This window comes from Melopsittacus undulatus, chromosome 11 (assembly GCF_012275295.1).
Source record: "Melopsittacus undulatus isolate bMelUnd1 chromosome 11, bMelUnd1.mat.Z, whole genome shotgun sequence".
NCBI lineage: Eukaryota > Metazoa > Chordata > Aves > Psittaciformes > Psittaculidae > Melopsittacus > Melopsittacus undulatus.
This window is the reverse complement of record NC_047537.1, coordinates 9,904,557-9,927,419: the sequence shown is the minus strand read 5'-3', so window position 1 is coordinate 9,927,419 and position 22,863 is coordinate 9,904,557. Positions and strand designations below refer to the sequence as shown.

Below are 22,863 nucleotides of genomic sequence, written 5' to 3'. Positions count from 1 at the left end.
GAGATCTGAATAACAAAATAAGGGAGGTTTTTCAGGCTTTGATGTTGTAGCAACTCAGTCTGTTACAGGCAAATAAGAAATGGATGGAATGTAGCCTTGTCTCATTTAAAGGTCAGTGTTAGTTTTTCTATGCAGGACTAGCAAAAGTCAAGCCTTCTCCAGGCAATGGAAGAAAAATCTTATTGTAGTTTGAAATGTTTGTTTCCAATACTGCTTCCATAAGGGAAGAAAATGAATGCTGTGAGCTCTTCTCTTAAAACATCAGCTCAGAACTTTTATTTCTTAGCTGGTTGGAGGCATTCGAAGTTGTCATTTTTTCAGAGCAGCCCATCAGTATGAATAAAAGCCTGATGTTATGATGTCAGATGGGGTGGGGGTTTCTGGTTAGGTGGGTTTTTTATGAGACTATAAGAAAGAGTGGAGGGGATCATTTGCTGTAGGAGGAAGGTGGTGTTGTTTCAAATGCCCTTTATGTGTTGGACTTCAGGATTAAGATTTTTCCTTTTGTTTTAAATAATTTGAATTCCTTGGATCCTTGTCACAAATGGTTTTCAATCTCATACAACTTTCCCATGTTTTCAGCTTTAGCTGCAGTTAGGAATGAGAGTTAATATTGCAGGGCATATCTTCTGCCTGAGTTACAGCAAAACAATGGTGTGTCCCAGTTAACTCCTGCTTTTGCCAAGTGTTTAGAAGTGTTTTGTGCTTTCACTTCTGCATCATAAACCTCTGCTTGTGGCACCAAGAAGGAAACTTGCTGTGAAATGGGTTCAGTTGTACTGCTGATTTCTTTTCCTAAAAGCAAGTGGCTGGAGGAGGCTGAAGGGGATCAGTGGGAGGTTGTTAGCTCGAACCCTGTAACTGTGCACTGCTGGATTTGGGGTTGCTGGTCTGGCCCATTCAAGAGAGTGCGTGCCAGATAGGATGGACTATGTCTGTAATCTCATTTGTAACCTCCTTCATTGCTTACTCAGGGTTGTAGTAGCACAGAAAACAGGATTTCAAGGTCTGCTTGGAGGTCTTTCAGGCTCTTTTCATGCCCAAGGCAGAATCCAATATTGCTCAGTCATTTCTGGCAGGTTTTTGACTCAGCTGCTCTTAAAGCTTTCCAGTGCTGAGCACAGCTTTGTGTGCAATGTACTTCAGTCCTTCAGGAGTCTTGAGACATGAGGAAAATCCTTGCAACAGTTTTTGTTGGAGCTAATGCAGCAGAGAAAGCTGTTGGTAACCGGAGCTCACTGGGGAGCCTGTATTCCCTTACTGTGAGACACTTCCATAGTTAGAGCTCTGCCTATAAGAGTAGGTAATTCCCTACAACCATAAATGTATAAATATAGCAGAACCATCACAGGAATTAGTTGATATCGCTGAACTGCAATATTTTGACAGGTGCTTGTCAGGTTTCCTGCATTGGACACGTTCCCATCAAACAGATTGCTTTCAATAAAACTGTTTTTTTCATTAAGATCTGTTCTTTTTATCAGCTGGAGGTGGAAAGAGTAATTCTGATTATTTCACTTGCTCTATTTTTTCCAACCAAAATGAATAGAGGAAACCCTGCAGAGCAATGGCAATGGTAAAGTGTTTAAGTCTCTGCTATAGTTCCCTGCTGCAGTGACGTTCATGACTATGGGCAGGTTCTGCTGAGGGGCTTATGCTGAGCTGTATCACTGTGCACACAGCTCTTGCTCGTGGTGGTTCTGCCTCTGTGGGGAAGTCCTGGACTTAACTTAATGCAAGAGTCACGTAACTGAGCCGAGGTTTTGCCCCTACCCATTTGGATGACGATAATAAAATCATACAATCACAGAGTGTCTTGGGTTGGGAAGGACTTTAAATCTCCTCCAGTTCGAGCCCTCTGCCATGGGCAGGGACCCCTTCCACTGGAGCAGCTTGCTCCAAGCCCCTGTGTCCAACCTGGCCTTGAACACTGCCAGGGATGGGGCAGCCACAGCTTCTCTGGGCACCCTGTGCCAGCGGCTCAGCACAGGGAAGAGCTTCTGCCTAAGAGCTCATCTCAGTCTCCCCTCAGGCAGGTTAAAGCCAAAAATGTTGAGATTCTGAAGATTTGCTGCTTTGGGTGGAAGATTTGCCAAAGCAAAGGTAGCCTCAGGCATTAGGGTTTGATGCTGACTGCATGTGGGACATCAAATTGCATAGGCAGTTCTTTGAGATGAAGACATTCTCTTCCTGCCTGCTGGTTGTCCCTCTGCACTTAGGATTGTGATGGTGACCAGTTTTGGAGCCGGAAAGGAATCTCTGATCAGCTGAGACACTTAACTGGATCAGCTCCTTGCCGTTGCGAGGGTTTAGGTTCAAGTACAAACCAAGGGCAGGCTTTTAGACAGACCCTCCCTCCTGTGTGCCTTTCAGTCAGGAGTAAAATTCCCACTCTCCTGTGCAATCTGCAGGGGCATGGACACAAGGATTCATAACTTTGGGGAACCTTCCTTTGAAAGTAACTTTGTGTTTCATGATTTTCATACCTGCTGATCGGGGTCTCATTTTGTTATAGATCCTTAAAAGAGCCCGGGAGCACAACTGGCAAATGCAAACTCATTGGGAATCCAAGTCTGATCATTGAAATGAATTAAACCTGGTTTTAATTCTGGAAGCAGTGGCTGTTGGGGAGAGAAGCATAATAATCATGCACCATCTTTTAAAGAGACTTAAGCACTTATAACATTGGCTTTAGTAATTGTTCTGTTTGCTTTCTTTGGATGTTTCCTCACATCTTGGATCTTTACATGACCACAGACCAGTAAATTGTCCCCTCTATCCCCTTTCTCTCCAGGATCCTTCGCTGTTGAACGGCAAAGTGACGCTGCACCAGGTCACTGCTGGGACTGTGCTGTCAAGGCAGGGAGATCAGGTGAGTGAGCATCTCCTTGGGAGGAGAGAGTACCCAAGTGTGGCTTAATCTTTGACCCCCATCATAAGGTATTTATACACATTGATGGACAATAAAACATTTCCACATGACCCCACCCAAGGCTTCTCTTCTCCAGGTGAAGCAATCCCAGCTGGTAGCCTTCCTGTGCAGTGAGTAACAGTGTAGCCAGAGCCAGTCTCTGGTGCCTGTCTGTGTTCATCAATTAGGTACCTTCAGAAAAGGTACAGGATGTCATCATTCTATCCTTCCGGAGGAGCTGCAGATTTAGGAAAGCCTTTTGCCATGCTTCATACTGCAGGCTTTTAGTGCTCTCAGTTGCAGTATTTTTCCCCCCATACAATAGAAATTCTGTGTCATTTGAATATAGAAAACTCTGTTTAGGATACAGCAAGATTCCTTTATAATAACACTGTGCAAATAGAGCAAGTTCTGCAAAGCAGCTGAGGGGCTCCTCCAGTTCCAGAGCTCCTGTGTTCTGCTCAGCTGACCTGGGATGTTGCTCTCCATGCAGCTGTGATTACCCTGTTATCTCCATTTGCAATTGTGTTGTTATTCCTCGAGTTCTCACAGATGCAGCCTTCATTTTTCATAACCATACAAAGAGAAACACATTTGTCAATATTGTGGCTGCTTAGTTTTAAATATTCATAACCTGCTTTTAATAATTCACTATTGTGTCTTATTTTATCACCTAATTGTTCAAAACCAGAGGGAGCTTTGTGGAAGACAGATTGGTCATGATAGTGCTGTCACTGTGATAATTGCTTTAGAATCATTGGGGATTTTATTGAGCTCTTCTTCTATTTTCTCCAGGATGTTAATGTTTGCTTTGTGGTTTCGGGGATGCTTCATGTGTACCAACGGAAGATAGACTCAGAGGAGGACACCTGCCTTTTCATTACCCACCCAGGAGAGCTTGTGGGGCAGCTCGCGGTCCTGACGGGGGAACCACTGATCTTCACCATCAAGGCCAATCGAGACTGCAGCTTCCTCTCCATCTCCAAGTCCCATTTCTATGAGTGAGTTCTGATGTGAAAACATATATTGATTTCTTTTTTCTTTGAAATCATATATTGATTTTGGGAATGGATGGAGAACATTCCAGAAACCAACTACATGCTGGGCTGCATTCCCTGAGCATGAGCAGCAGGTTGAGGGATGGGATTCTCCTCTGCTTCACTCTGGGGAGACCCCCCCCGCAGTCCTGGACCAGCTCTGGGGCAACAGCACAAGAGGGACATGGAGCTGTTGGAGCGAGGCCAGAGGAGGTCATGGAGATGCTGTGAGGGCTGGAGCAGCTCTGCTCTGGAGCCAGGCTGAGGGAGCTGGGCTGGGGCAGCCTGGACAAGAGAAGGCTCCTGAAGGGGAGACCTGAGAGCAGCTCCAGTGCCTAAAGGAGCTGCAGGAAAGCTGGAGAGGGGCTTGGGACAAGGTTCTGTAGGGACAGGCCAAGGGGAATGGCTTGAACCTGCCTGAGGGGAGACTGAGCTGAGCTCTTAGGCAGAAGTTCTTTCCTGGGAGGGTGCTGAGGTGCTGGCACAGGGTGCCCAGAGAAGTTGTGGCTGCCCCATCCCTGGCAGTGTTCAAGGCCAGGTTGGACACAGGGGCTTGGAGCAGCTGCTCCAGTGGAAGGGGTCCCTGCCTGTGGCAGGGGTTGGAGCTGGAGGAGCTTTAAGGTCCCTTCTAACACAAACCAGTCTGGGATTCTATGATTAAGCCCTTACCAGTCAGTCATCTCAAACCCATCAGTGTATCAGCTCTTCATTGTTTTGGGACTATTACAGATCTTTCTTTTTCTCCACCAAAAAGCTTGCTGCCAATTCTCTGCATTTTAGGAGCAATGTGATCTTCCAGCTTTGCATCTTCACAAGTTCTCTTGACTCCCAAACTTTATATCACTTCTATCTCCTGTTCCCATATTTAAAAGTGTCACTGTAGAAAGTCTTCGGGAACCATGAAGTTTCTGCAAGTTTGTTCTTTTTTGCTTAGAACTCTGAGAATAAAAATACTTGCTGATAAAATTAGAAGTAAGTTTTGTCTTTCTCTTTTTGTTCCAAATTCTGTACTCGTAGTTCTACAGCACCAGGCTTTGTCCTTTGCTCAGAGCCTTCCAGGAACGACTGGTTCTTGGCTCTTACCTTATTGACAAGAAGTTTGACAAGAGCCTCCATTATTCTCCCGAATTCCTTTCTTTTCTTGTCAAATACATTACTCTGTTTCTTTGAGCTGCCTGGAGCATTGTATTAGGGGTTTTTTTCAGTTCTTAATGTGAGGGCAAAGCAGAAAGAACATGGTCAATAGTTGCCATTAGGCAACAAGCACAGTAATGGAATAGCCCATGGTTTAGAATTACATGTTGGATATTGGACGACAGATTCAGTCCTTTTCACTGCAACTTTGGGCAGGAGCCTTTTACTTGGTAGTAACATGACTGAATAACTGTCTGTAAATGCAGGGTTTAAGCACAGGGGTGACACCACCTAATTATACAGTATATACCTTAACTGCTCTGCTGTTTTGCTGGAGTGATGTACTAAGTGTGCAGTGCCTACGCTGCAACTGTTGGTGTCTCTTGAGGAACAGTGTAATCAAGCTGTCACCAGCTCTCCTGAGGGAACATGTTCAGGTTCTGCAGTATGAGGGACTCATGTTTCTACTTCAGTAAATCTCTCAGTTTGGAGTCTGAGCCATGTGCACTTGCCAGAGAAGCAGGAATTGTTTGATTTGTGTTTGCTATTGCCAGCCAAGCTGAGTATCACATTGCATCCATATCCCCAAGAATATCTGCCTAAGTCCCAAGCTTTCACAGACACCAGTTTAGCCCTTGTTGTATTTGGGGAGCTTTCTAATAAAGAAGCCTCAGATTTCCTTCACAAACAGGCTTCTTCAGTACAGAGCTTTGGGGTTTAATTTTCCCACTGCCAGCTATGTTAGAAGCAGAAGAGCAAACATGAAAATGCTCAAGTGAGAGGAAGGGAACCTGGCTGATACATGGGGGAAAACCCTGCTTTCCATTTCTTGTGCATGAGGGTGGGCCTTTACCTTCTGTGCTAATACTCTTGTAGAAGCTCTACAGCACAGAGTGAAATAACAGAGCATGCCAGATGGAGATAAAAGCAGCCTGTTAGTAGTTTACATTCTGAATGCATTAAGTATTAAGATATGTATCTTGAGGGAGGAACAGGAGTAAATGGCTTTTATTGATCACAGCAAACAGCCTGTGTGGGAGGTGGCTTTGAGTGATAAATAGGCAAGTAGAGTAAAACCAGTCAGCTAAACCAGTCAGGGGCTTTCAGGAAGTTCATTTAACTCTTGGATCAGCCAAGAAGGGGGATAGGGCTGGGCTGGGTGTTCTATGTGTGATGAGGGGTTAGGCTTGTCTGTTTATCAGTGCTTCTCCTGGTATTCTTCCAGCTGTCTTTTGCTCCAAGTTAGGTTCATGTGGTAAGGTTTCCATAAGATAACAAGTTGTCACGTACAATAGTAGCTTCTGAAATCCAGGGTGGTCTGTAGGTATCTGAGTGCAGGACATGGAAACCTCAGGGCAGGAGAGAAAAACTGGTCTGCTTTTCCATGACCTTTTGGTGGATGGATTTTAAACCATGCTGAATGGAGGAGCTGGTGTTCAGTTTAATTCACCTCCTAGCCCATACCAGTGCAGGGGTGTAAGTTTGTTGTGCTCAATGTGGAACTGGGATAGATGCAGATGAATCTCTTCTGTTTCTATTTCAGGGGTTTGGGCTGAAGAAAAATAAGCTTCATTATGGCAAAAAGTAGGAATAGGAGGTACTGGGTAAGGTGAACAGGTAGCAGGAACGCTGCCTGCAGCATCCGGTGCGCTGCACTTGATCCACATCCACTGTCAGCTTGGGTCTCTTGCTGCAGCTACAGGACTAAGGAGTGAGAGATCTGACAGGTTAGAAACTTCAGGGCAGATTCTGTGCTACATCCAGGCAGTAAAGAGCTCCTGTTGTTGTTGTGTTCCAGGGTTAGGAACCGTGTTTCTGTTGTGGGGCAAAGACAATGCTTCTTTCGTGCCTTTCTGTCATAGAATCATAGAATAGTTAGGGTTGGAAAGGACCTTAAGATCATCCAGTTCCAACCCCTGCCACGGGTTGGACACTCACACTAAACCATGGCACCCAAGGCTCTGTCCAACCTGGCTTTGAACACTGCCAGGGATGGAGCATTCACAACCTCCCTGGGCAACCCATTCCAGTGCCTCAGCACCCTTACAGTGAGGAACTTCTTCCTTACATCCAATCTAAACTTCCCCTGTTTAAGTTTCAACCTGTCACCCCTTGTCCTATCACTACAGTCCATAATGAAGAGTCCCTCCCCAGCATCCCTATAGGCCCCCTTCAGATACTGGAACGCTGCTCTGAGGTCTCCACACAGCTTCTCTTCTCCAGGCTGAACAGCCCCAACTTTCTCAGCCTGTCTTCATATGGGAGGTGCTCCAGTCCCCTGATCATCCTCGTGGCCTCCTCTGGACTTGTTCCAACAGTTCCATGTCCTTTATATGTTGAGGACACCAGAACTGCACACAGTGCTCCAAGTGAGGTCTCACAAGAGCAGAGTAGAGGGGCAGGATCACCTCCTTTGACCTGCTGGTCATGCTTCTTTTGATGCAGCCCAGGACACAGTTGCTTTCTGGGCTGTAAGGACACACTGAAGCCAGCTCATGTTCATTTTCTCATCGACCAACACCCCCAAGTCCTTCTCTACAGGGCTGCTCTGAATCTCCTCTCTGCCCAACCTGCAGCTGTGCCTGGGATTGCTCCGACAAATTGCTGTCCTCTGTTCATAAGGGTGCAAGGTTAGATACAAAGCTCACATGGTTGGTGCTTAGTGAGAGCTCCCACCTAGGCAGAGTAATCATAGAATCCCAGACTGGTTTGGGTTTAAGGTCCCCTTAAAGCTGCTCCAGTTCCAACCCCTGCCACGGGCAGGGACACCTTCCACTGGAGCAGCTTGCTCCAAGCCCCATCCAACCTGGCTGTGTTTGGTCTCCTAACTAGATTTTATTATGGCAGGCCACTATCTTTCACTGTAAAGGGAACTCTGATGCAGAAAACATACCATGTAGTTACCATTTTTCCTCTTTGTTTCAGTCCATGTGTGGCTTTACTGTAGCTCCCTCACCTCTCTCCGTGTGTGCACGTCACATACCAGCTCCGTGTGCACGTACCTGCTCCTCTGTGAATCGTGCTGTCTGTTATGAGATAACTGAGTTTTGGTAGTCTGCTGTCAGTTGTTCTTGATGCTGCTCAGGAACAGAAAAGATAAGATGTCGTCACAAGTACCCCAGCTCAAGATGTGTGTGATCTGTCCACTCCTGTGGAGTAGTGCTTCAGTAGCAATGGGGGTGTTTACTCACTGATCTTCAGTCTGAAAGGAATGAGAAATAAGCCATTCCTGAGCAGTTACCAGGTGCCTGTGGGAGCCATTTCCTGGCAGTCAGGGTGTTTGCAGTTAGCCCTGGCAGAACCTTCTCGGAGTTTTCCAGTGTGGGACAGGCATGTGTGGTGTCTTCGTTAGTAGAGATTTTCAAGCATCACTCAAAAGACTGTGTGTGAAGATCTGAAGGTGTTTCAATTCTCTGTGCTCTTTGCAACAGGGAAAAGGGAACATCTGAAATATCAAGCTGGTCTCTTGTTTTCAAGAGCATCACACTGTACCTGTAATAAATTTCTGACCTTGCGTAAAATCATGGGGGACCAGTGAGCACATGCATGTGTGAGAGACTGGGAGGTGCAGAACAGCAGAAAGAGCTCATCCTCTGAGCAGTGTGAACATTTCCTGAGTCCTAAGAGACCTGGGAGAAGGGAGAGGTTGGGAGGGTGGTTCAAACAAGTGCTTCAATGGTTCCTTCCATCCCTCTGCTCTCTTAGGGAAGGGAATTGGGCCAGGGAGCAGGATTAGTTGGCATCCTACTAGCTCAACCCTGCTGCTCCTTGGACAGTGCTGCCTTTGAGTGGCATTCCATCTGGATGGGTTAGAAGGCTGGCCAGCCCTGTGCTTTGTCAGGTTGTCACTGATATAGTGTGGTTGGGCAGCAGAGTGTGTGTATACAGAGATGTATGAACTTCTGCATTAGCACCTGTGTAAGTGTCTTAAGTTGCACTGGGACATTGGGCCTGTGTGTACAGATTCCTGTTTCAGGGAAGTTCTTGAATAACACTTGTGTTTTCTCCTCCAGGATAATGCGGTCGCAGCCAAGTGTGGTTCTCGGTGTGGCCCACACTGTGGTGAAGAGGATGTCCCCATTTGTTAGGCAAATGGACTTTGCCCTGGACTGGATGGAGGTTGAGGCTGGGCGAGCTGTTTACAGGTGAGGTGTGGACAGAATTGTATCTTATCTGTTGAGTATTTCAGATCTCATAGTTCAGGAGCTCTGCTCCCTTGGTGATATATAGCAGAAGAAAGTCCCTGGACTGTGTTCATTGACTGTTCATCAGGTTTTTCAGTTAGCCTGTTTTGAGATGATTTTCTTTCTGCAGTACCCTTCAACACTGCTTCAGTCCCTTATCTCCAGATGTAATTAAAATTCCTTCGTACTGTTCCTTCTTCTTTATGAGCCTCAGCAAGCTTTTAAAGTGACTTAAACTGAGAGGCCCTGGCACAGGGTGCCCAGAGAAGCTGTGGCTGCCCCATCCCTGGCAGTGTTCAAGGCCAGGTTGGACACAGGGGCTTGGAGCAAGCTTCTCCAGTGGAAGGTGTCCCTGCCCATGGCAGGGCTTGGAGCTGGAGGAGCTTTAAGGTCCCTTCCAACAGAAACCAGTCTGTGATTAAGAGATAGATGGTCATATGGTCTGGTGGTAGCTTCTGTATTGTTAAGGGCACAAACATCTTTTGCTCAAATAGTTTCTCAGCCTTTGCAAATTAAACAACAAAACTCAAAGGTAATACAATTAGGCTTATTCAAAATAAATTGAAAATAGGCACTACATGTTATGTTTAAGGGGCAAAAGTTATCCTTGGGAAAACTTAATTTATGGATTTTTGTATTACAATGCATTTGAGCAATTATATAGTTGCTGAAGTGTTGAGAGAATAAAGGTCTAATTTAATGCATGTTCTATAGAATCAGTAGTTTTCATTTTCATAACTACACCTGCAGCACCAATGCCAAAGAAAGTTTTGGATTACTTTGTGCATCAAAGCATAGAATTCCAGCCAGGTTTGTGTAGGAAGGGACCTTAAAGCTCCTCCAGCTCCAACCCCTGCCACAGGCAGGGACCCCTTCCACTGGAGCAGCTTGCTCCAAGCCCCTGTGTCCAACCTGAACTTGAACACTGCCAGGGATGGGGCAGCCACAGCTTCTCTGGGCACCCTGTGCCAGCGCCTCAGCACCCTCACAGGAAACAACTTCTGCCTAAGATCTAATCCAAATCTCCTGCCTTCAAAACTGAACTCATTCCCCTTTATCCTATCACCTTTTAACAGGTACCTGCTTGGTTTCTTGTTTACTTGTTGTGTTTATCTGTTAACTAAATAGGAACAAATGTGTTCCTATGTCCTCTAAGCCAGCCAGGGAAAGCTGATCAGCTTTTGAAGACTCTTGATGCATTTGCTGAGCAGAGCTGCTTCACTGATGCTTGTTCCTGGTTATTCTGTCTGCAGGCAGGGAGACAAGTCAGACTGCACATACATTGTGTTGAATGGTCGCCTTCGCTCAGTCATTCGGGTGGATGATGGCAAAAAGCACCTGACGGGTGAATACGGCCGAGGAGACCTCATTGGGGTGGTAAGAGCATGTTTCTGAATGAATTGTTTGCCTGTGAAAGACCCTAAAACCACCAAAATCTTGCTCTGATCAGCTGTTAATCTTAGTGAAGGGCTTTCACCTGCTGGAAAGATGGAAAATCCCTTCTTCTTGGAAACTTTATATACTAATACATGAATGGGACTATTAGGCTTGGTTTCAAAAGAAAGTAAACAAATAAAAAGCTACAACCCAACCAAAAAGCCCTGCCCGGTGCTATTCTGTGGTATGGGTTACTCTTTTTTCATACTGAGAGGAGCACAGCCTGGGGGAATAGTTCAAGAATTGCAGGAATATGCACTAAATGGTGACTTGAATAAATTCAGTCAAGGAAAGATTCATTCTGGCTGGGGCAGCCTGGAAGTGTCTAGTCCAGCTTCTCAGAGATAACTTCAGAGCTGCATCAGGTTGTCCAGGGAATGTGTATTTATTAGAAGTTAAAGCAACTTTTGATTTCAAAGTTGTAGCATTTATCCATGTTTAAGTTCTCTATGTTTATTTGTTGTTTCTCAGGCCTAGTTCACAACTGGAGTAGGGGTCCTACATTGTCAGTATGCATGGCTTGCTTGATTTCTGTGTTTAATATTGGAGGCTTTTTGAAGGCCTGATATTGTTGTTCAGGCCCTATTCTGCTTTCTAAGCTGAAAACTAAATATTTCCTATGTAACTGTTATAGCCAGAATGAGCCTGCCTCTGAATAAAGGAAACACAATAGCTGGTATTCATCCTATGGGAAGGAGTTATTGTTTATAGAGATCAAGCAGAAGAGGAAGGAGCTGTATGAGGGTGTTTCCCTCTAGAGAGCTGATGCAAGGTTGTGCTGATTGCAAAAGGTGGTGGGCTTTGAAAGGGGCATGATCCAGCAGTTGAGCATTACCTGGAGAAGAGGTTCTCTCCTGCTGCTAGGCCTCTCTCCTGTGAGCCCTGTGAGCAGGAGCAGGAGCACAGTGCCAGCAATGTGAGACCTCCTGGTGTCTCCTGGTGACCCACATACCAGGATCTGTGTTGTACAGGGTTTGTGACAGAGATCCCACGTGCTCTGGGAGACTGGGAGCTGACTTGACATAGAGTCCCAGCCTGGTTTGTGTTGGAAGGGACCTTAAAGCTCCTCCAGTTCCAACCCCTGCCATGGGCAGGGACCCCTTCCACTGGAGCAGCTTGCTCCAAGCCCCTGTGTCCAACCTGGCCTTGAGCACTGCCTGGGATGGGCAACCACAGCTTAAGGATATCTTCTCAAGATGAGTGTTGCTTCTGGCTGAGGAGTTCTGTGGGCTTGGGATGTCCTTGGAGAAGCAGGACTGTTCTTGAGTGTGCTGGAGCAGTCACAAATTTAGTTTGTTCTTTTTTGGGCTATCTCTTCAGGTACCTCATAAAAGGTAAAATGACATGGTTTGGCAGGAACAAAAGCTGAGATCTTTTGTGACTAATCCTGCTGGTATGAGGCCTTTTAGTGTGTGAATAAGGGTTTGTCAGTTTTGTCACATACAAGCATTTTCCTGCTCTTTTCCCTGCTTCCTTTCACCAGTGGTGGTTTGCAGCAACACTCTCGAGCTTCTGGAGTTTTGCAGAGCTCCTGCATTAAAACAACAGAGCCGTTGTACCTTCTGAAAACAGTTCTGACTGACTGTGGAGTGCAGGCTCTGAACTCTACCTCCCTGTACAAGCACTTGAACAGGTTTTGGCACTGCACCTCTTAGGAAATGCAGGTTGTTTGGGTGGATGGACTGGGATGTGTTGGCTGTGACAATGCTGTCTTTACTGGTAAGTCCCTGAGCATGGGTACAGAAACACCCATAGAGTTGATGTTTAAAGTATAAGTCACTTTTCTGGATCCGTATTTGGAGAGGGGCTTTGGACAAGGGCCTGGAGGGACAGGCCGAGGGGAATGGTTTGAACCTGCCCGAGGGGAGACTGAGATGAGCTCTTAGGCAGAAGCTCTTCCCTGTGAGGGTGCTGAGGCACTGGCACAGGGTGCCCAGAGAAGCTGTGGCTGCCCCATCCCTGGCAGTGTTCAAGGCCAGGTTGGACACAGGGCTTGGAGCAAGCTGCTCCAGTGGAAGGTGTCCCTGCCCGTGGCAGGGGTTGGAGCTGGAGGAGCTTTAAGGTCCCTTCAACCCAAACCATTCCATGTTATGACATGAATCACTTTGAAGACTTTTGTGACTCCTTGGACGTCATTGACTCCTTCCTGCCCACAGCTCCAGGCCCACTGACTCATGCTGCCATTTGTTGAACGAATCCTGATGCTCTGGCTGTCTTTTGCAAACATGGGGGAGGATTTGTGAAGATTGCCAGGATGAAGGTGGCCGTGCTTTGTGGAGGGCATTGCTAAAATGACACTTTTCCTTTTATATAGATTTGTTTGTCCCCTTCTGCACGACTTGTTACAGCCTTTAAAAGTCTGCTGCAAGGTTGGGGTTTTTCCCTGAAATTGAAGCAATTGGATGGTTCAAGGTGCTTGCAGGGAATGAAATGAGCAGTTGGTAATTGGTGGTATGCTCACCTGGTGGCATGTTCCTCACTGGAGCCCCTCCAAGAACCCCCACGGGCCCTAGAAAGATACATGAGTCGATGTAGTCGATGTATTTTTGTTTACTGTCTTTATTTCAGAGCTTTGAAACTGCCATGTGTCAGATGCAGGAGATGAGTCTCTGCCATGTCTGCTTGCAGAAGAAAAGCACGAAAAACTGAAGGATTTCAGACAAGATGTTATTTTTCAAGCATGTGTGTGTGCTCCCAAGGCTAAACTTGTGTCTCAAACTGTTTTGTTCTCTGTACTGACTCAATGGCATCTGTTTCGGAGGTCTGTCAGTTCAGGGGGAGAAGAACAGATCAGAAACTGAAGTTTGCCTTCAGGTGGGGACTTGAAGAGCTGACAAGGACACTTATGTCAGGGGAAAATGATCCCAGCTCCATAAAAACCTTTGTGGAGGGATGCTGCCCACTGCTTGCTGCTGCTGTCCCTCTCCATGGGCAACCCCAGTTGCAGTATCTGGTCAAATCAAGTCAAAAAGTGATTGAAAGCCTTCCAGGTAGTTTTTAAAGGACAGGAAGGAATCTCTTAGATACAGTTGAGAGAATTTGACCCCTCTGGGGCGGAATCTTTTATTTGTTGGTGCTGTTGCTGCAGAAGCACTTGTGGAAAGATGTTGATGTGTTAATCATTATGTGAGCTAAAGGGTGACTCACAAGTGCTGTGCCCAGGTGTCCCCAGAGGAAACTGGAAAAGCCAGCTGTGTGTCTGGAGAGTGGAAGGGCTTCTCTTCCTTGAGTTGATTTAAAATGACTGTATTAATGGTTGGTTGGTTTGGGGGTTGTTTTTGGTGGGTTTTTTTTCTTTTTTTCCCTGGATGATGCTGCTTTGGTTCTGATCTTAGAATCACAGAGTCATAGAATAGTTAGGGTTTGAAAGGACCTTAAGATCATCCAGTTCCAGCCCCCCTGCCATGGGCAGGGACACCTCCCACTAAACCATGGCACCCAAGGCTTCATCCAACCTGGCCTTGAACACTGCTAGGGATTGGATCTTGGTTAACTGCTCCAAACTGTAGGTTTTACTCGTTACCTTGATCTCATTAACACATTATTTCTTTGTTACCATAGAATCACAGCCTGGTTTGGGTTGGAAGGGACCTTAAAGCTTCTCCAGCTCCAACCCCTGCCACGGGCAGGGACCCCTTCCACTGGAGCAGCTGCTCCAAGCCCCTGTGTCCAACCTGGCCTTGAACACTGCCAGGGATGGGGCAGCCACAGCTTCTCTGGGCACCCTGTGCCAGCGCCTCAGCACCCTCACAGGGAAGAGCTTCTGCCTAAGAGCTCATCTCAGTCTCCCCTCTCTTGGCCAGGTTCAAGCCATTCCCCATGGTCCCTTGTCCCAAGCCCCTCTCCAGGTTTCCTGCAGCCCCTTTAGGCACTGGAGCTGCTCTCAGGTCTCCCCTTAAGAAGCCTTCTCCAGGCTGATCCAGCCCAGCTCTCTCAGGCCATTGATATGCCTGTGGATACCAGCAAACAGGCCCAGGCTGTGACATTTAGTGCTTTCCTAGCATCACTGATGAGGCTGGAGCGGTTCTTCAATATTTTTTCCAACCTGCAGAACAAGTTGTCCCAGAGGGGTGACAGGATGCATGCATCTGTTGCCATGGGTGTTCTTTGCTCTTTGCATTGTTGGCAGGACACTCATGTGTGATGGTAGGATAAAATCCAGGCAAGCTCTTGCAGAATAACCTCCAACAGGATAAGTTATTTGTATACTGCCTGCTCCCTTCCTGCTTCTGAAGGTGTCAGAACTTTCTATGCAGTTGGCTTCTTATGCAAGTCAACACCTTGTCTCAGTTGGGTTCCTGGAGAATGGCAGCAGTGTTGGGAAGATGACTCAGTGCCAGCAGTTCTTAGGGGCCTTGGTGACAGCTGTTGTGCTTAGAGTATTTTTAAAGCTGGCTCTTATGTAGTTTATAGCCAGACTTTCTGGTGGGCACCTGCCTCTTACCACTTGTCTGCAGTGCCTTAACCATAGACCTGCCAGCTCTCAAAGCACCCCATGGAGCAGGCAAGCTGCAGCGACGTCGTGGTTCATGCAACCCCATGCAATCCTCTGGGCTTGGGGAAGAGTGGCTGGAATTCTGCTCATGGAAAAGCACCTGAGGGTGCTGATTGGACCTGAACATGAGCAGCTTGTGCCCAGGCAGCCAAGAAAGACAACAGTATCCTGGCCTGTATCAGCAACAGCGTGACCAGCAGGGCCAGGGCAGGGATCATCCCCCTGCACTGGGCACTGATGAGGCTGCATCTCGAATCTTGTGTTCAGTTCTGGGCCCCTCACTACAAGAGAGACCTTGAGGTGCTGGAGTGGGGCCAGAGAAGGGCAATGGAGCTGGTGCAGGGCCTGGAGCACAAGAGAGATGGGGAAGGGCTGAGGGACCTGGGGGGTTCAGTCTGGAGAAGAGAAGGCTCAGGGGGGACCTGATGGCTCCCTACAAGTGCCTGACAGGAGGATGGAGCCAGGAGGGGCTGGGCTCTGCTCCCAAGGAACAAGGGATGGGACAAGAGGAAACTGCCTCAAGCTGCACCAGGGCAGGTTTAGATGGAGCTGAGGAACAGTTCCTGCCCCAGAGGGTGCTCAGGCATTGGAACAGGCTGCCCTGGGCAGGGCTGTAGGCACCGTCCCTGCAAGTGTTCACACAGCGTGGAGACGAGGCCTCAGTGCCATGGGTTAGGGGTGGCCTTGGCAGTGCTGGGAATGGTTGGACTGGATGAGCCGAAAGTGCTTTTCCAACCTGATTCTGGGATTCTGTACAAGATCTTTTCTTATTCTCTTTAACAACCAGAATTCCCCTTCCTAATAGTAGGATATATATCCAGTTGTTCTGGGGTAACAACATAGCAAAGCAAGTGCAGAAAGGCATTTGTGTACTAGATTTTATCTTAACACAGGGCAGCATGAGTGATAAATTGCAGAACCCTTATGTGTCATTGCTGCAGCACAGCAGCTCTGCTGTGGAAGAAATCACACTTCATATCCTAGAAATAATAGCTATTTTAATTATTTTAGAGGTTAAGCTGTTCATCTCATTAGTACAGTTAAATGTGCATGGCCTTTATGCCTCTGGAAAGTTGAACAGGGAGCAGAATCTGTAAATGGTTTGTCATTTCCTCAGGGGCTTGGAGCATTGCGCTTTTGAAATGTAACACTAACAGAAATCTTTAATTGCTGAGTAATCCTCCAAGGGAACACCCGTATCAGGATTACACTTGTCAGGCCTTTGTTCTTTGTCATTGTTAGTGTTATCTACACCTCCCTCCTCTGATGAGTGATGCTGTATGAAACAACTGCCCTACTGCTGGGTGAGGGCCGCTCTGCAGGCTGCTTTTCTGGGTCATGTTTGAGCATGTGAATAGTTTTGGGGCAATTATTTGACTGTGATTTTTTTTTTCCAACCAAGACGACTTCATTTGCTAAAGCTTTAAGTTACTAAAAGATATGGTTTGGGTTAATTCAGGTTGATGGTGCCTCGGGCACGCTCTGTGTGCAGCCGGTATCTGTGGAAACTGGAGGCGGCTGATGTCCAAGACATGGTTGGAGAAGGAGGTGTTCTCTTTCCATCTTTTCCACCATCTGTCTTGATAATGCATTACTAAAAAATATTATTTTCTAGCAGGGTCTTAGGTGTGAAATTGTGTTTTAAGAAAACAAAGCCAAACCCAAACAAACAAAACCCTAAACCCAACCAACCCAAACCCAGAGCACACAGCAGCAACCCCCTTGTATCTACCGGCAGCAACGGAGACAGGGGAAGCTCTGGGGAATGAGTTCTCATTTGCACAGCTGAGTTAAGGTCAGACTGAAGTGAGAAGCTCACTGTCCTGATTTCCAAATCCCTCCTGAGGGTGGATTTGCCTGAATTCAAGTCACTGGTCTGAGCCATCTGAACCTTTCTTTCATACGAGCACCTTCACTTACGATGTGACCTGTGGGTTCTATTTTTTCCCCACTCTTATCTTTACAATAATATATTCTTTTATTCACAACAGCTTACCTTTTATCTTCATTTTCCTCAAGTTCTAAACAGCTGATGAAAGAAAGAGACCATTCACAACTTGTTCTTGTGGGACAGGTTAGTGGTCTCAGTGCTGGCTGGGAAAACCACAGGCACAGCTTTGCCAGGCTCTGGTCTTGCATTATCTGGCATTAGTGCTATGTGGGTAAGTCACTTGGCTTTGTAGCTGTCGCAGATAAAACTGCCAAGAGCTTTATCTCCTTAGCCAAATTCTTTTGAGTATGAGGATCTTTGATGACAGATAGTGATAAGGTGGTGACCTGCTGGGTTTCTGATAGGTGATTACATACATTCAACTGTCCTTCCTTAAGCTATTTAATGTCTCCCTCCTGTTGGACTCCCTTGTGATGATATCATTGCCAGTGTCAAGCAATGATGCAACTCCTGATCCTGCCTCAGGACAATCTTCCACCTCCCTTGCCTCCTGCTGCTTTCTGCCTTCCACTTTGGGAGATGCAGCATGGGACTCAGCTGGCTGGTGAGTGGCCAGGGCTAACATTGCATTCACATGTCCCCTTGCAGCTACATGGCTCAACTGATCATGAAAATTTAAGATAAAGCTTTTTTCTTCCCCCCACTCCTCCCTCATGACATTCCTCCAGAAATGCACATCATTTTTAACAGCAAGCATCCAAGTCCAGCAGAAGCCACAGAAAGTATGTACAGGGGAAGAGTCAACAGTGGAAGATGAGAGGGTTGTTGCTGAAGTTCCAGCTGGCTTTAGTATTCTTGCGTGTGAAGCTGAGTAATGGTAACTGAGTAACTGGCAATCAGATCTCATCTTGGTTGGAAGGGATATGAGCAGGTCATAGTGTTCTTTATCTCTTCATCCACTGCTGAAATCAAGGTGTAATTTCACCATCAGAGGAGTTTGCTGCCTCCCTGTCAGTGGGATTACATTTACAAAGACTCTTCAAACCTGCATGAATCTGTTGGATTTGTTGGGTGTTTTGTGTGTGTGCTTCAGAGAGCTTTTGGGATGTTTTGTGGTGTTTTGACTGTAATGTTGGATTAGGGAAGCAAAATGTGCGTATATAAGAGTGCTGAGGCGCTGGCACAGGTGCCCAGAGAAGCTGTGGCTGCCCCATCCCTGGCAGTGTTCAGGGCCAGGTTGGACACAGGGGCTTGGAGCAAGCTTCTCCAGTGGAAGGTGTCCCTGCCCATGGCAGGGGTTGGAGCTGGAGGAGCTTTAAGGTCCCTTCCAAGACAAACCAGGCTGGGATTCTATGCAAGTACCCATCTTTGCTATAGCCACACATATATAAGGAGTGAAACTTGAATACATGAGGTAGGACTGTAGGAATACATGAGGTAGGACTGGTTCCTGCCCCAGCTATAACCTTCCCCTTTTCTGTCCCTTAATGACGTTCACTGGTGCCACAGGGCTGTCGTTGCACTGCTACAAAATGCAGGCTCAGGCCTTTGGGGAGAACCTGTAATATGATTCCACTGCCTTCATTACACAAGGTAGCAAGCTCAGCTTATTTAATTTCTACATGCATTTTGTATATGCACTTACACATACAGACATAACGCTTACACATGACTGTGTGTATATGTATGTATTTATATAACTATTTTATATTTATATGTATAGAATAGTAGAATCATAGAATAGTTAGGGTTGGAAAGGACCTTAAGATCATCTAGTTCCAACCCCCCTGCCATGGGCAGGGTCACCTCACACTGAACCATATATATATATATTTATATATATAGTGAGAAAGGGAGGTTCAGATTCTTCTTCCTGCACTGCGAAAGTGCAGGATGTCCTCAGTCACAGGGTTAACTTGGCACATGAAAGATTGCAGAAGGTGGTTGTTAGAACAACTTTCAAGAGTACATGGTGTACTGCATTCAGCCCTGGCACTGCTCCCACAAATAGCATCGATTTGCAGCTTGTCTGGTTGCTCTTCCCACTCATTCATTGCTTCCAGCAATGTCTCCTCCTTTGTCCTTTTCTGATACAAACAAGTTAATGTTTCGGATCCTTCCAAACTGATGACTTCAGGAAGCACCTCTGACAGTAGCATCCTCTGCTGCTTCAGGTGCAAATGAGCTGAAGAAGGGTAGTTTGCTTCAAGTGGAAAAAGAATGCTGTGTGTAGTGTTTGGTTGCCCTTCATGCAACATTGATCATGTTCCATTGCTGTGTCCAGTTGCAGCAGTGGCATCTCCTGCCCTTGTTGTGGCAAAGACACTCTGAAAATCCATGTGCATATGTCTGTTGTGCCTCTGCTGTTGGCCACTTGGATACGGGGCTGCTGTCTGGTACCTGTACAACTCACTGGTTGCTCATCCCTTCCCTTAAGCCTCCTAAACTATCAGCAGATGTCAGTGTTGATACTTCTTGTGCCTTCATGGGTGCATCTACGCTTCCTTGCACAGTGTGTTTCATCCTGGTCCCTTCCATGTCCTACACTTTTAAGTAGGTGTGATGCTGTTTCTGTTGAAGCACTGCAGGATGTGTCCTGACCGATCTCCTGTGTGGGAGGGTGCATGTCTAGTGACTGCTAGGTCTTGCCAGAGCCTCTTGTGTGACCGTGAAAACCTGATACCTACAAACACCGAGCTAACTGAGAGGTGGTGGCGGTGGCTTTTGTGAACGAGGATTTGGAAGGTGAAGAGTTTAAGCTACACCATTTAATCATCCTTGGGATGCTGTCCTGCTTCCCAGGCTCATAGGCGTTGCATGCCTTTCTTCCTTTGCGGTAAGAGGTGGTCCCTTGTACTGCACCATGGCTGGGGTTTGGCAGGGCAAGGGTTGACACACAGGGCACCCTCAGCGTGGAGAGGTTGCTGTGTTTTGTGAGCTGGTATCAAGGAAAAGACTGACATGAGAGATGGAAATACAATGTATGAGATAATGAAAGATTGTCAAGTGGAATTCTGGCCATAATGGAGAGGAACTTGACGCAGTGTATTACAAACTGGATGGGAAGGGAGTGCCTGGGAAGAGCCACAAGAGCATATATATGTATGTATATATGTGTTTATATATATATATATATATATATATATGCCTGAAGGTGGTGAATGGACCTGTGACCATGAACAGAGCCCTGTTGACTTGCATTGCTAGTTCAGACTGGACCTGTCTTCTCTTGTACCAGCCATACTTCAAAACTCACTTGAAAAGAAATGAACAACACAAGAAACTATTTTGAAATCACGTTAATTTTACTGTTTGCTGGCTACTAGGAAAGTCACCCAATGACTTGTTAAAGTGAGGCTGGATTTGTATGGAAGAGCAAGGTTCTGTTGTCAGCAGACAGATCAACATAGAGCAGCTCCAGTTCTGGTCAGGTCCTCTATGCAGTCTCAGAGCTGCTTGAGGGTAAGCATGAAAATAGCTGTGCTTATTGCACTGGGGCTATGCACACACTTCAAGTTAAGCACATATTCAAAGTGGTTTGTTGGCTGTAGCTCAAAAAGGAGTTGGGAGTAATTAGACCCACTTGCAGAAGACGACACTTGCTGGTTTTCACTTTCCAAGAGTGTAATTTGGAAAGCTGTAAGAAGAACTGTCAGGATGGGCTGTTGAAAATGAAGTCAGAAGAGGTCATGAGAATATAAATTGCTTTTTCTCCTCCTTTTAAAACATTTATAATAACATTTTTTCTTTGTGAAGAACTTGTAAGCCAGGGTTGTGAATCACATGCATTGTGCACAATGGAGGCATTGTACGTGGTTTTGTCACTATTTAATACAGAACTAAGAGAAGATAGGAGAAACTGAGCTGTCAGAATTAACAGAAGCAGTAAAAAGAGCATAGGTCTATAGCTGGTTGGGTTTCTGGTTTTCTTCCCTTTTTGCTAGTGTTAGGACCAACAGAACTGCATCAGTGCTTGAGGGACCATCACCCATGCTAATATCTGCTATCGATGACAAGAACCACGGAGCGTGTAACACTGGACTGACACGTGCTCCTTGATGCAAAATACAGCATTTGAGGCATGGCTTCATTCAGCTCTTGGGGGAAACGGAGCTAAAGGCAACGATGGACAGACAGATTCTTGAGGGTGTGATGGAGAGGAGGTGTTTATGTTTGCTGTAATTGAGGAGCTCAGGGGGAGACCTTGGAGCCAGGGGAGCAATTAACAGAATGCACAGTGTGTTTGTATGGCTGATAAAATATGATGCAGCAGTTAGATTTCAGAGAGATGCTTTCCGAGTGGAAATAGCACTGTGAAGTGGGTTAGATGAGTTTATAGCAGGCAGGAAGAACGAACAACACTGGGTTATAAGATGGCAAAGACAAGAGCAGCCAGTGCAGACAGAGCAGAAGAGGTGATGGCCTTGTGTGGATCCAGGAAAGCTTGGAGGATTGTTGGAGAGGAAGAGCAAGGCTATGGGTGAATTAAAAAGAGAAGATCAGAAATGGGCGGTGAGGCAGAACTGTTCAGAGACTTGTTACTGAGGAGAAGGAATGGATGTTACAGGAGATGAACCAGAGATGTGCTGTTGCCTCAAGCAAAATAAACCTCATTGACTTGGATTTGAAAAGGGGTGGGAAAGAGTCCATGGATTCCTCCTTGCACTCAAGCAAATGCTGTAGCTGTGTTCATGCGTGTGTGGGTAAAGGATGATAATGGGGATCTGGGGAGGATCTCAGAAGGGGCCCTTGGGTAATTATATAGACAAATATTTACTCCTCCCGGGTTGAGTAGGATTTAGGAGATAATAATACCATTTCTTGACACATCTGTGTGTTGATGTTGTTATGGAGGTGTCTTTGGGCACTTTGCTGCAGCTCTGCTGGGTGATCAAAATGTTACATTTCTTCTTTATGACCAAGGAGATAATCCTACAGGGTTGATGTGACTGCAGGTGGGTTTTAGTCATGTTCAAGGTCAGGCTTCATCTCAAAGTCTTGTGCTGTTTCAAACCTGTAAACCAAGAAAACTTGTTCAACAGGTTCATTGGAGAGAGGAGCCCAGGGCTTTGAATGTGGCTTAAGACTGGAATAGTTTCAAGTACACATTTGCCTGAAACTTCTTTTTTCTAAGCAAGAAAAAAATCCTCTGAGTAGATGGAATCTGAAATGGTTTATTAAGAACAAATACAAAGAAAAATGTCACTTACAGGGAGAACTATGACTCAGTGTTAGAATGTGGTTTTGATCTCCAGAAAAGGTGAGAATAGGCAAACACGTATTTGGCAGATTCCTATGTGTAGAAAATCGAAAACCCATGCAAAGAAGATTATAACCATGGGGTGTGAAGAGGGGAGAGATGGAGTGAAGGCAGAGGATAATCCTACAGATAGTCCGCATGTTGAGTGAGAGCCCTTTCACTTCCAGGGAAGCGGATGTGTTTTATTAACAGTTTGAGATTATAAAAATGGAGATTGGGAACGAAGATGATAATACTGGAGGGGAAAGCAAAATTTTCATGTCTTGGTGTGCAGTGTCTGGGACCTGGGTATTTTCCATTCTAGAACACTGGGATGTATTCAAATGCAAATACCAATGTTGATGGCAAAACTCAGCTGGTAGCTGTAAGAATGGCACGAGTTCCATGTTCTGCGGTCAGTTGGGAATTACAGTCAACAAATTCCCTACAGTCCAGAAGGTCCATAACACGAGTGGTGCTGCAAATACCTTTTGCACCAAAGATCTAAAGGTCTTTTTGTGAAGGAGGTTTGGAA

General features: G+C 46.2%; 1 protein-coding gene across 1 annotated transcript in view; it reads left to right on the top strand.

Moving 5' to 3' along the window:
* PNPLA7 (patatin like phospholipase domain containing 7) overlaps nucleotides 1-22,863 on the top strand; it is a 124,412-nt gene that overhangs the window by 28,122 nt on the left and 73,427 nt on the right. Inside the window, exons 16-19 of the mRNA XM_034067558.1 lie at nucleotides 2,795-2,872; nucleotides 3,707-3,912; nucleotides 9,096-9,227; nucleotides 10,520-10,643. Coding sequence (XP_033923449.1) covers nucleotides 2,795-2,872; nucleotides 3,707-3,912; nucleotides 9,096-9,227; nucleotides 10,520-10,643 — 540 coding nt within the window. The remainder of the gene's footprint in view (nucleotides 1-2,794; nucleotides 2,873-3,706; nucleotides 3,913-9,095; nucleotides 9,228-10,519; nucleotides 10,644-22,863) is intronic.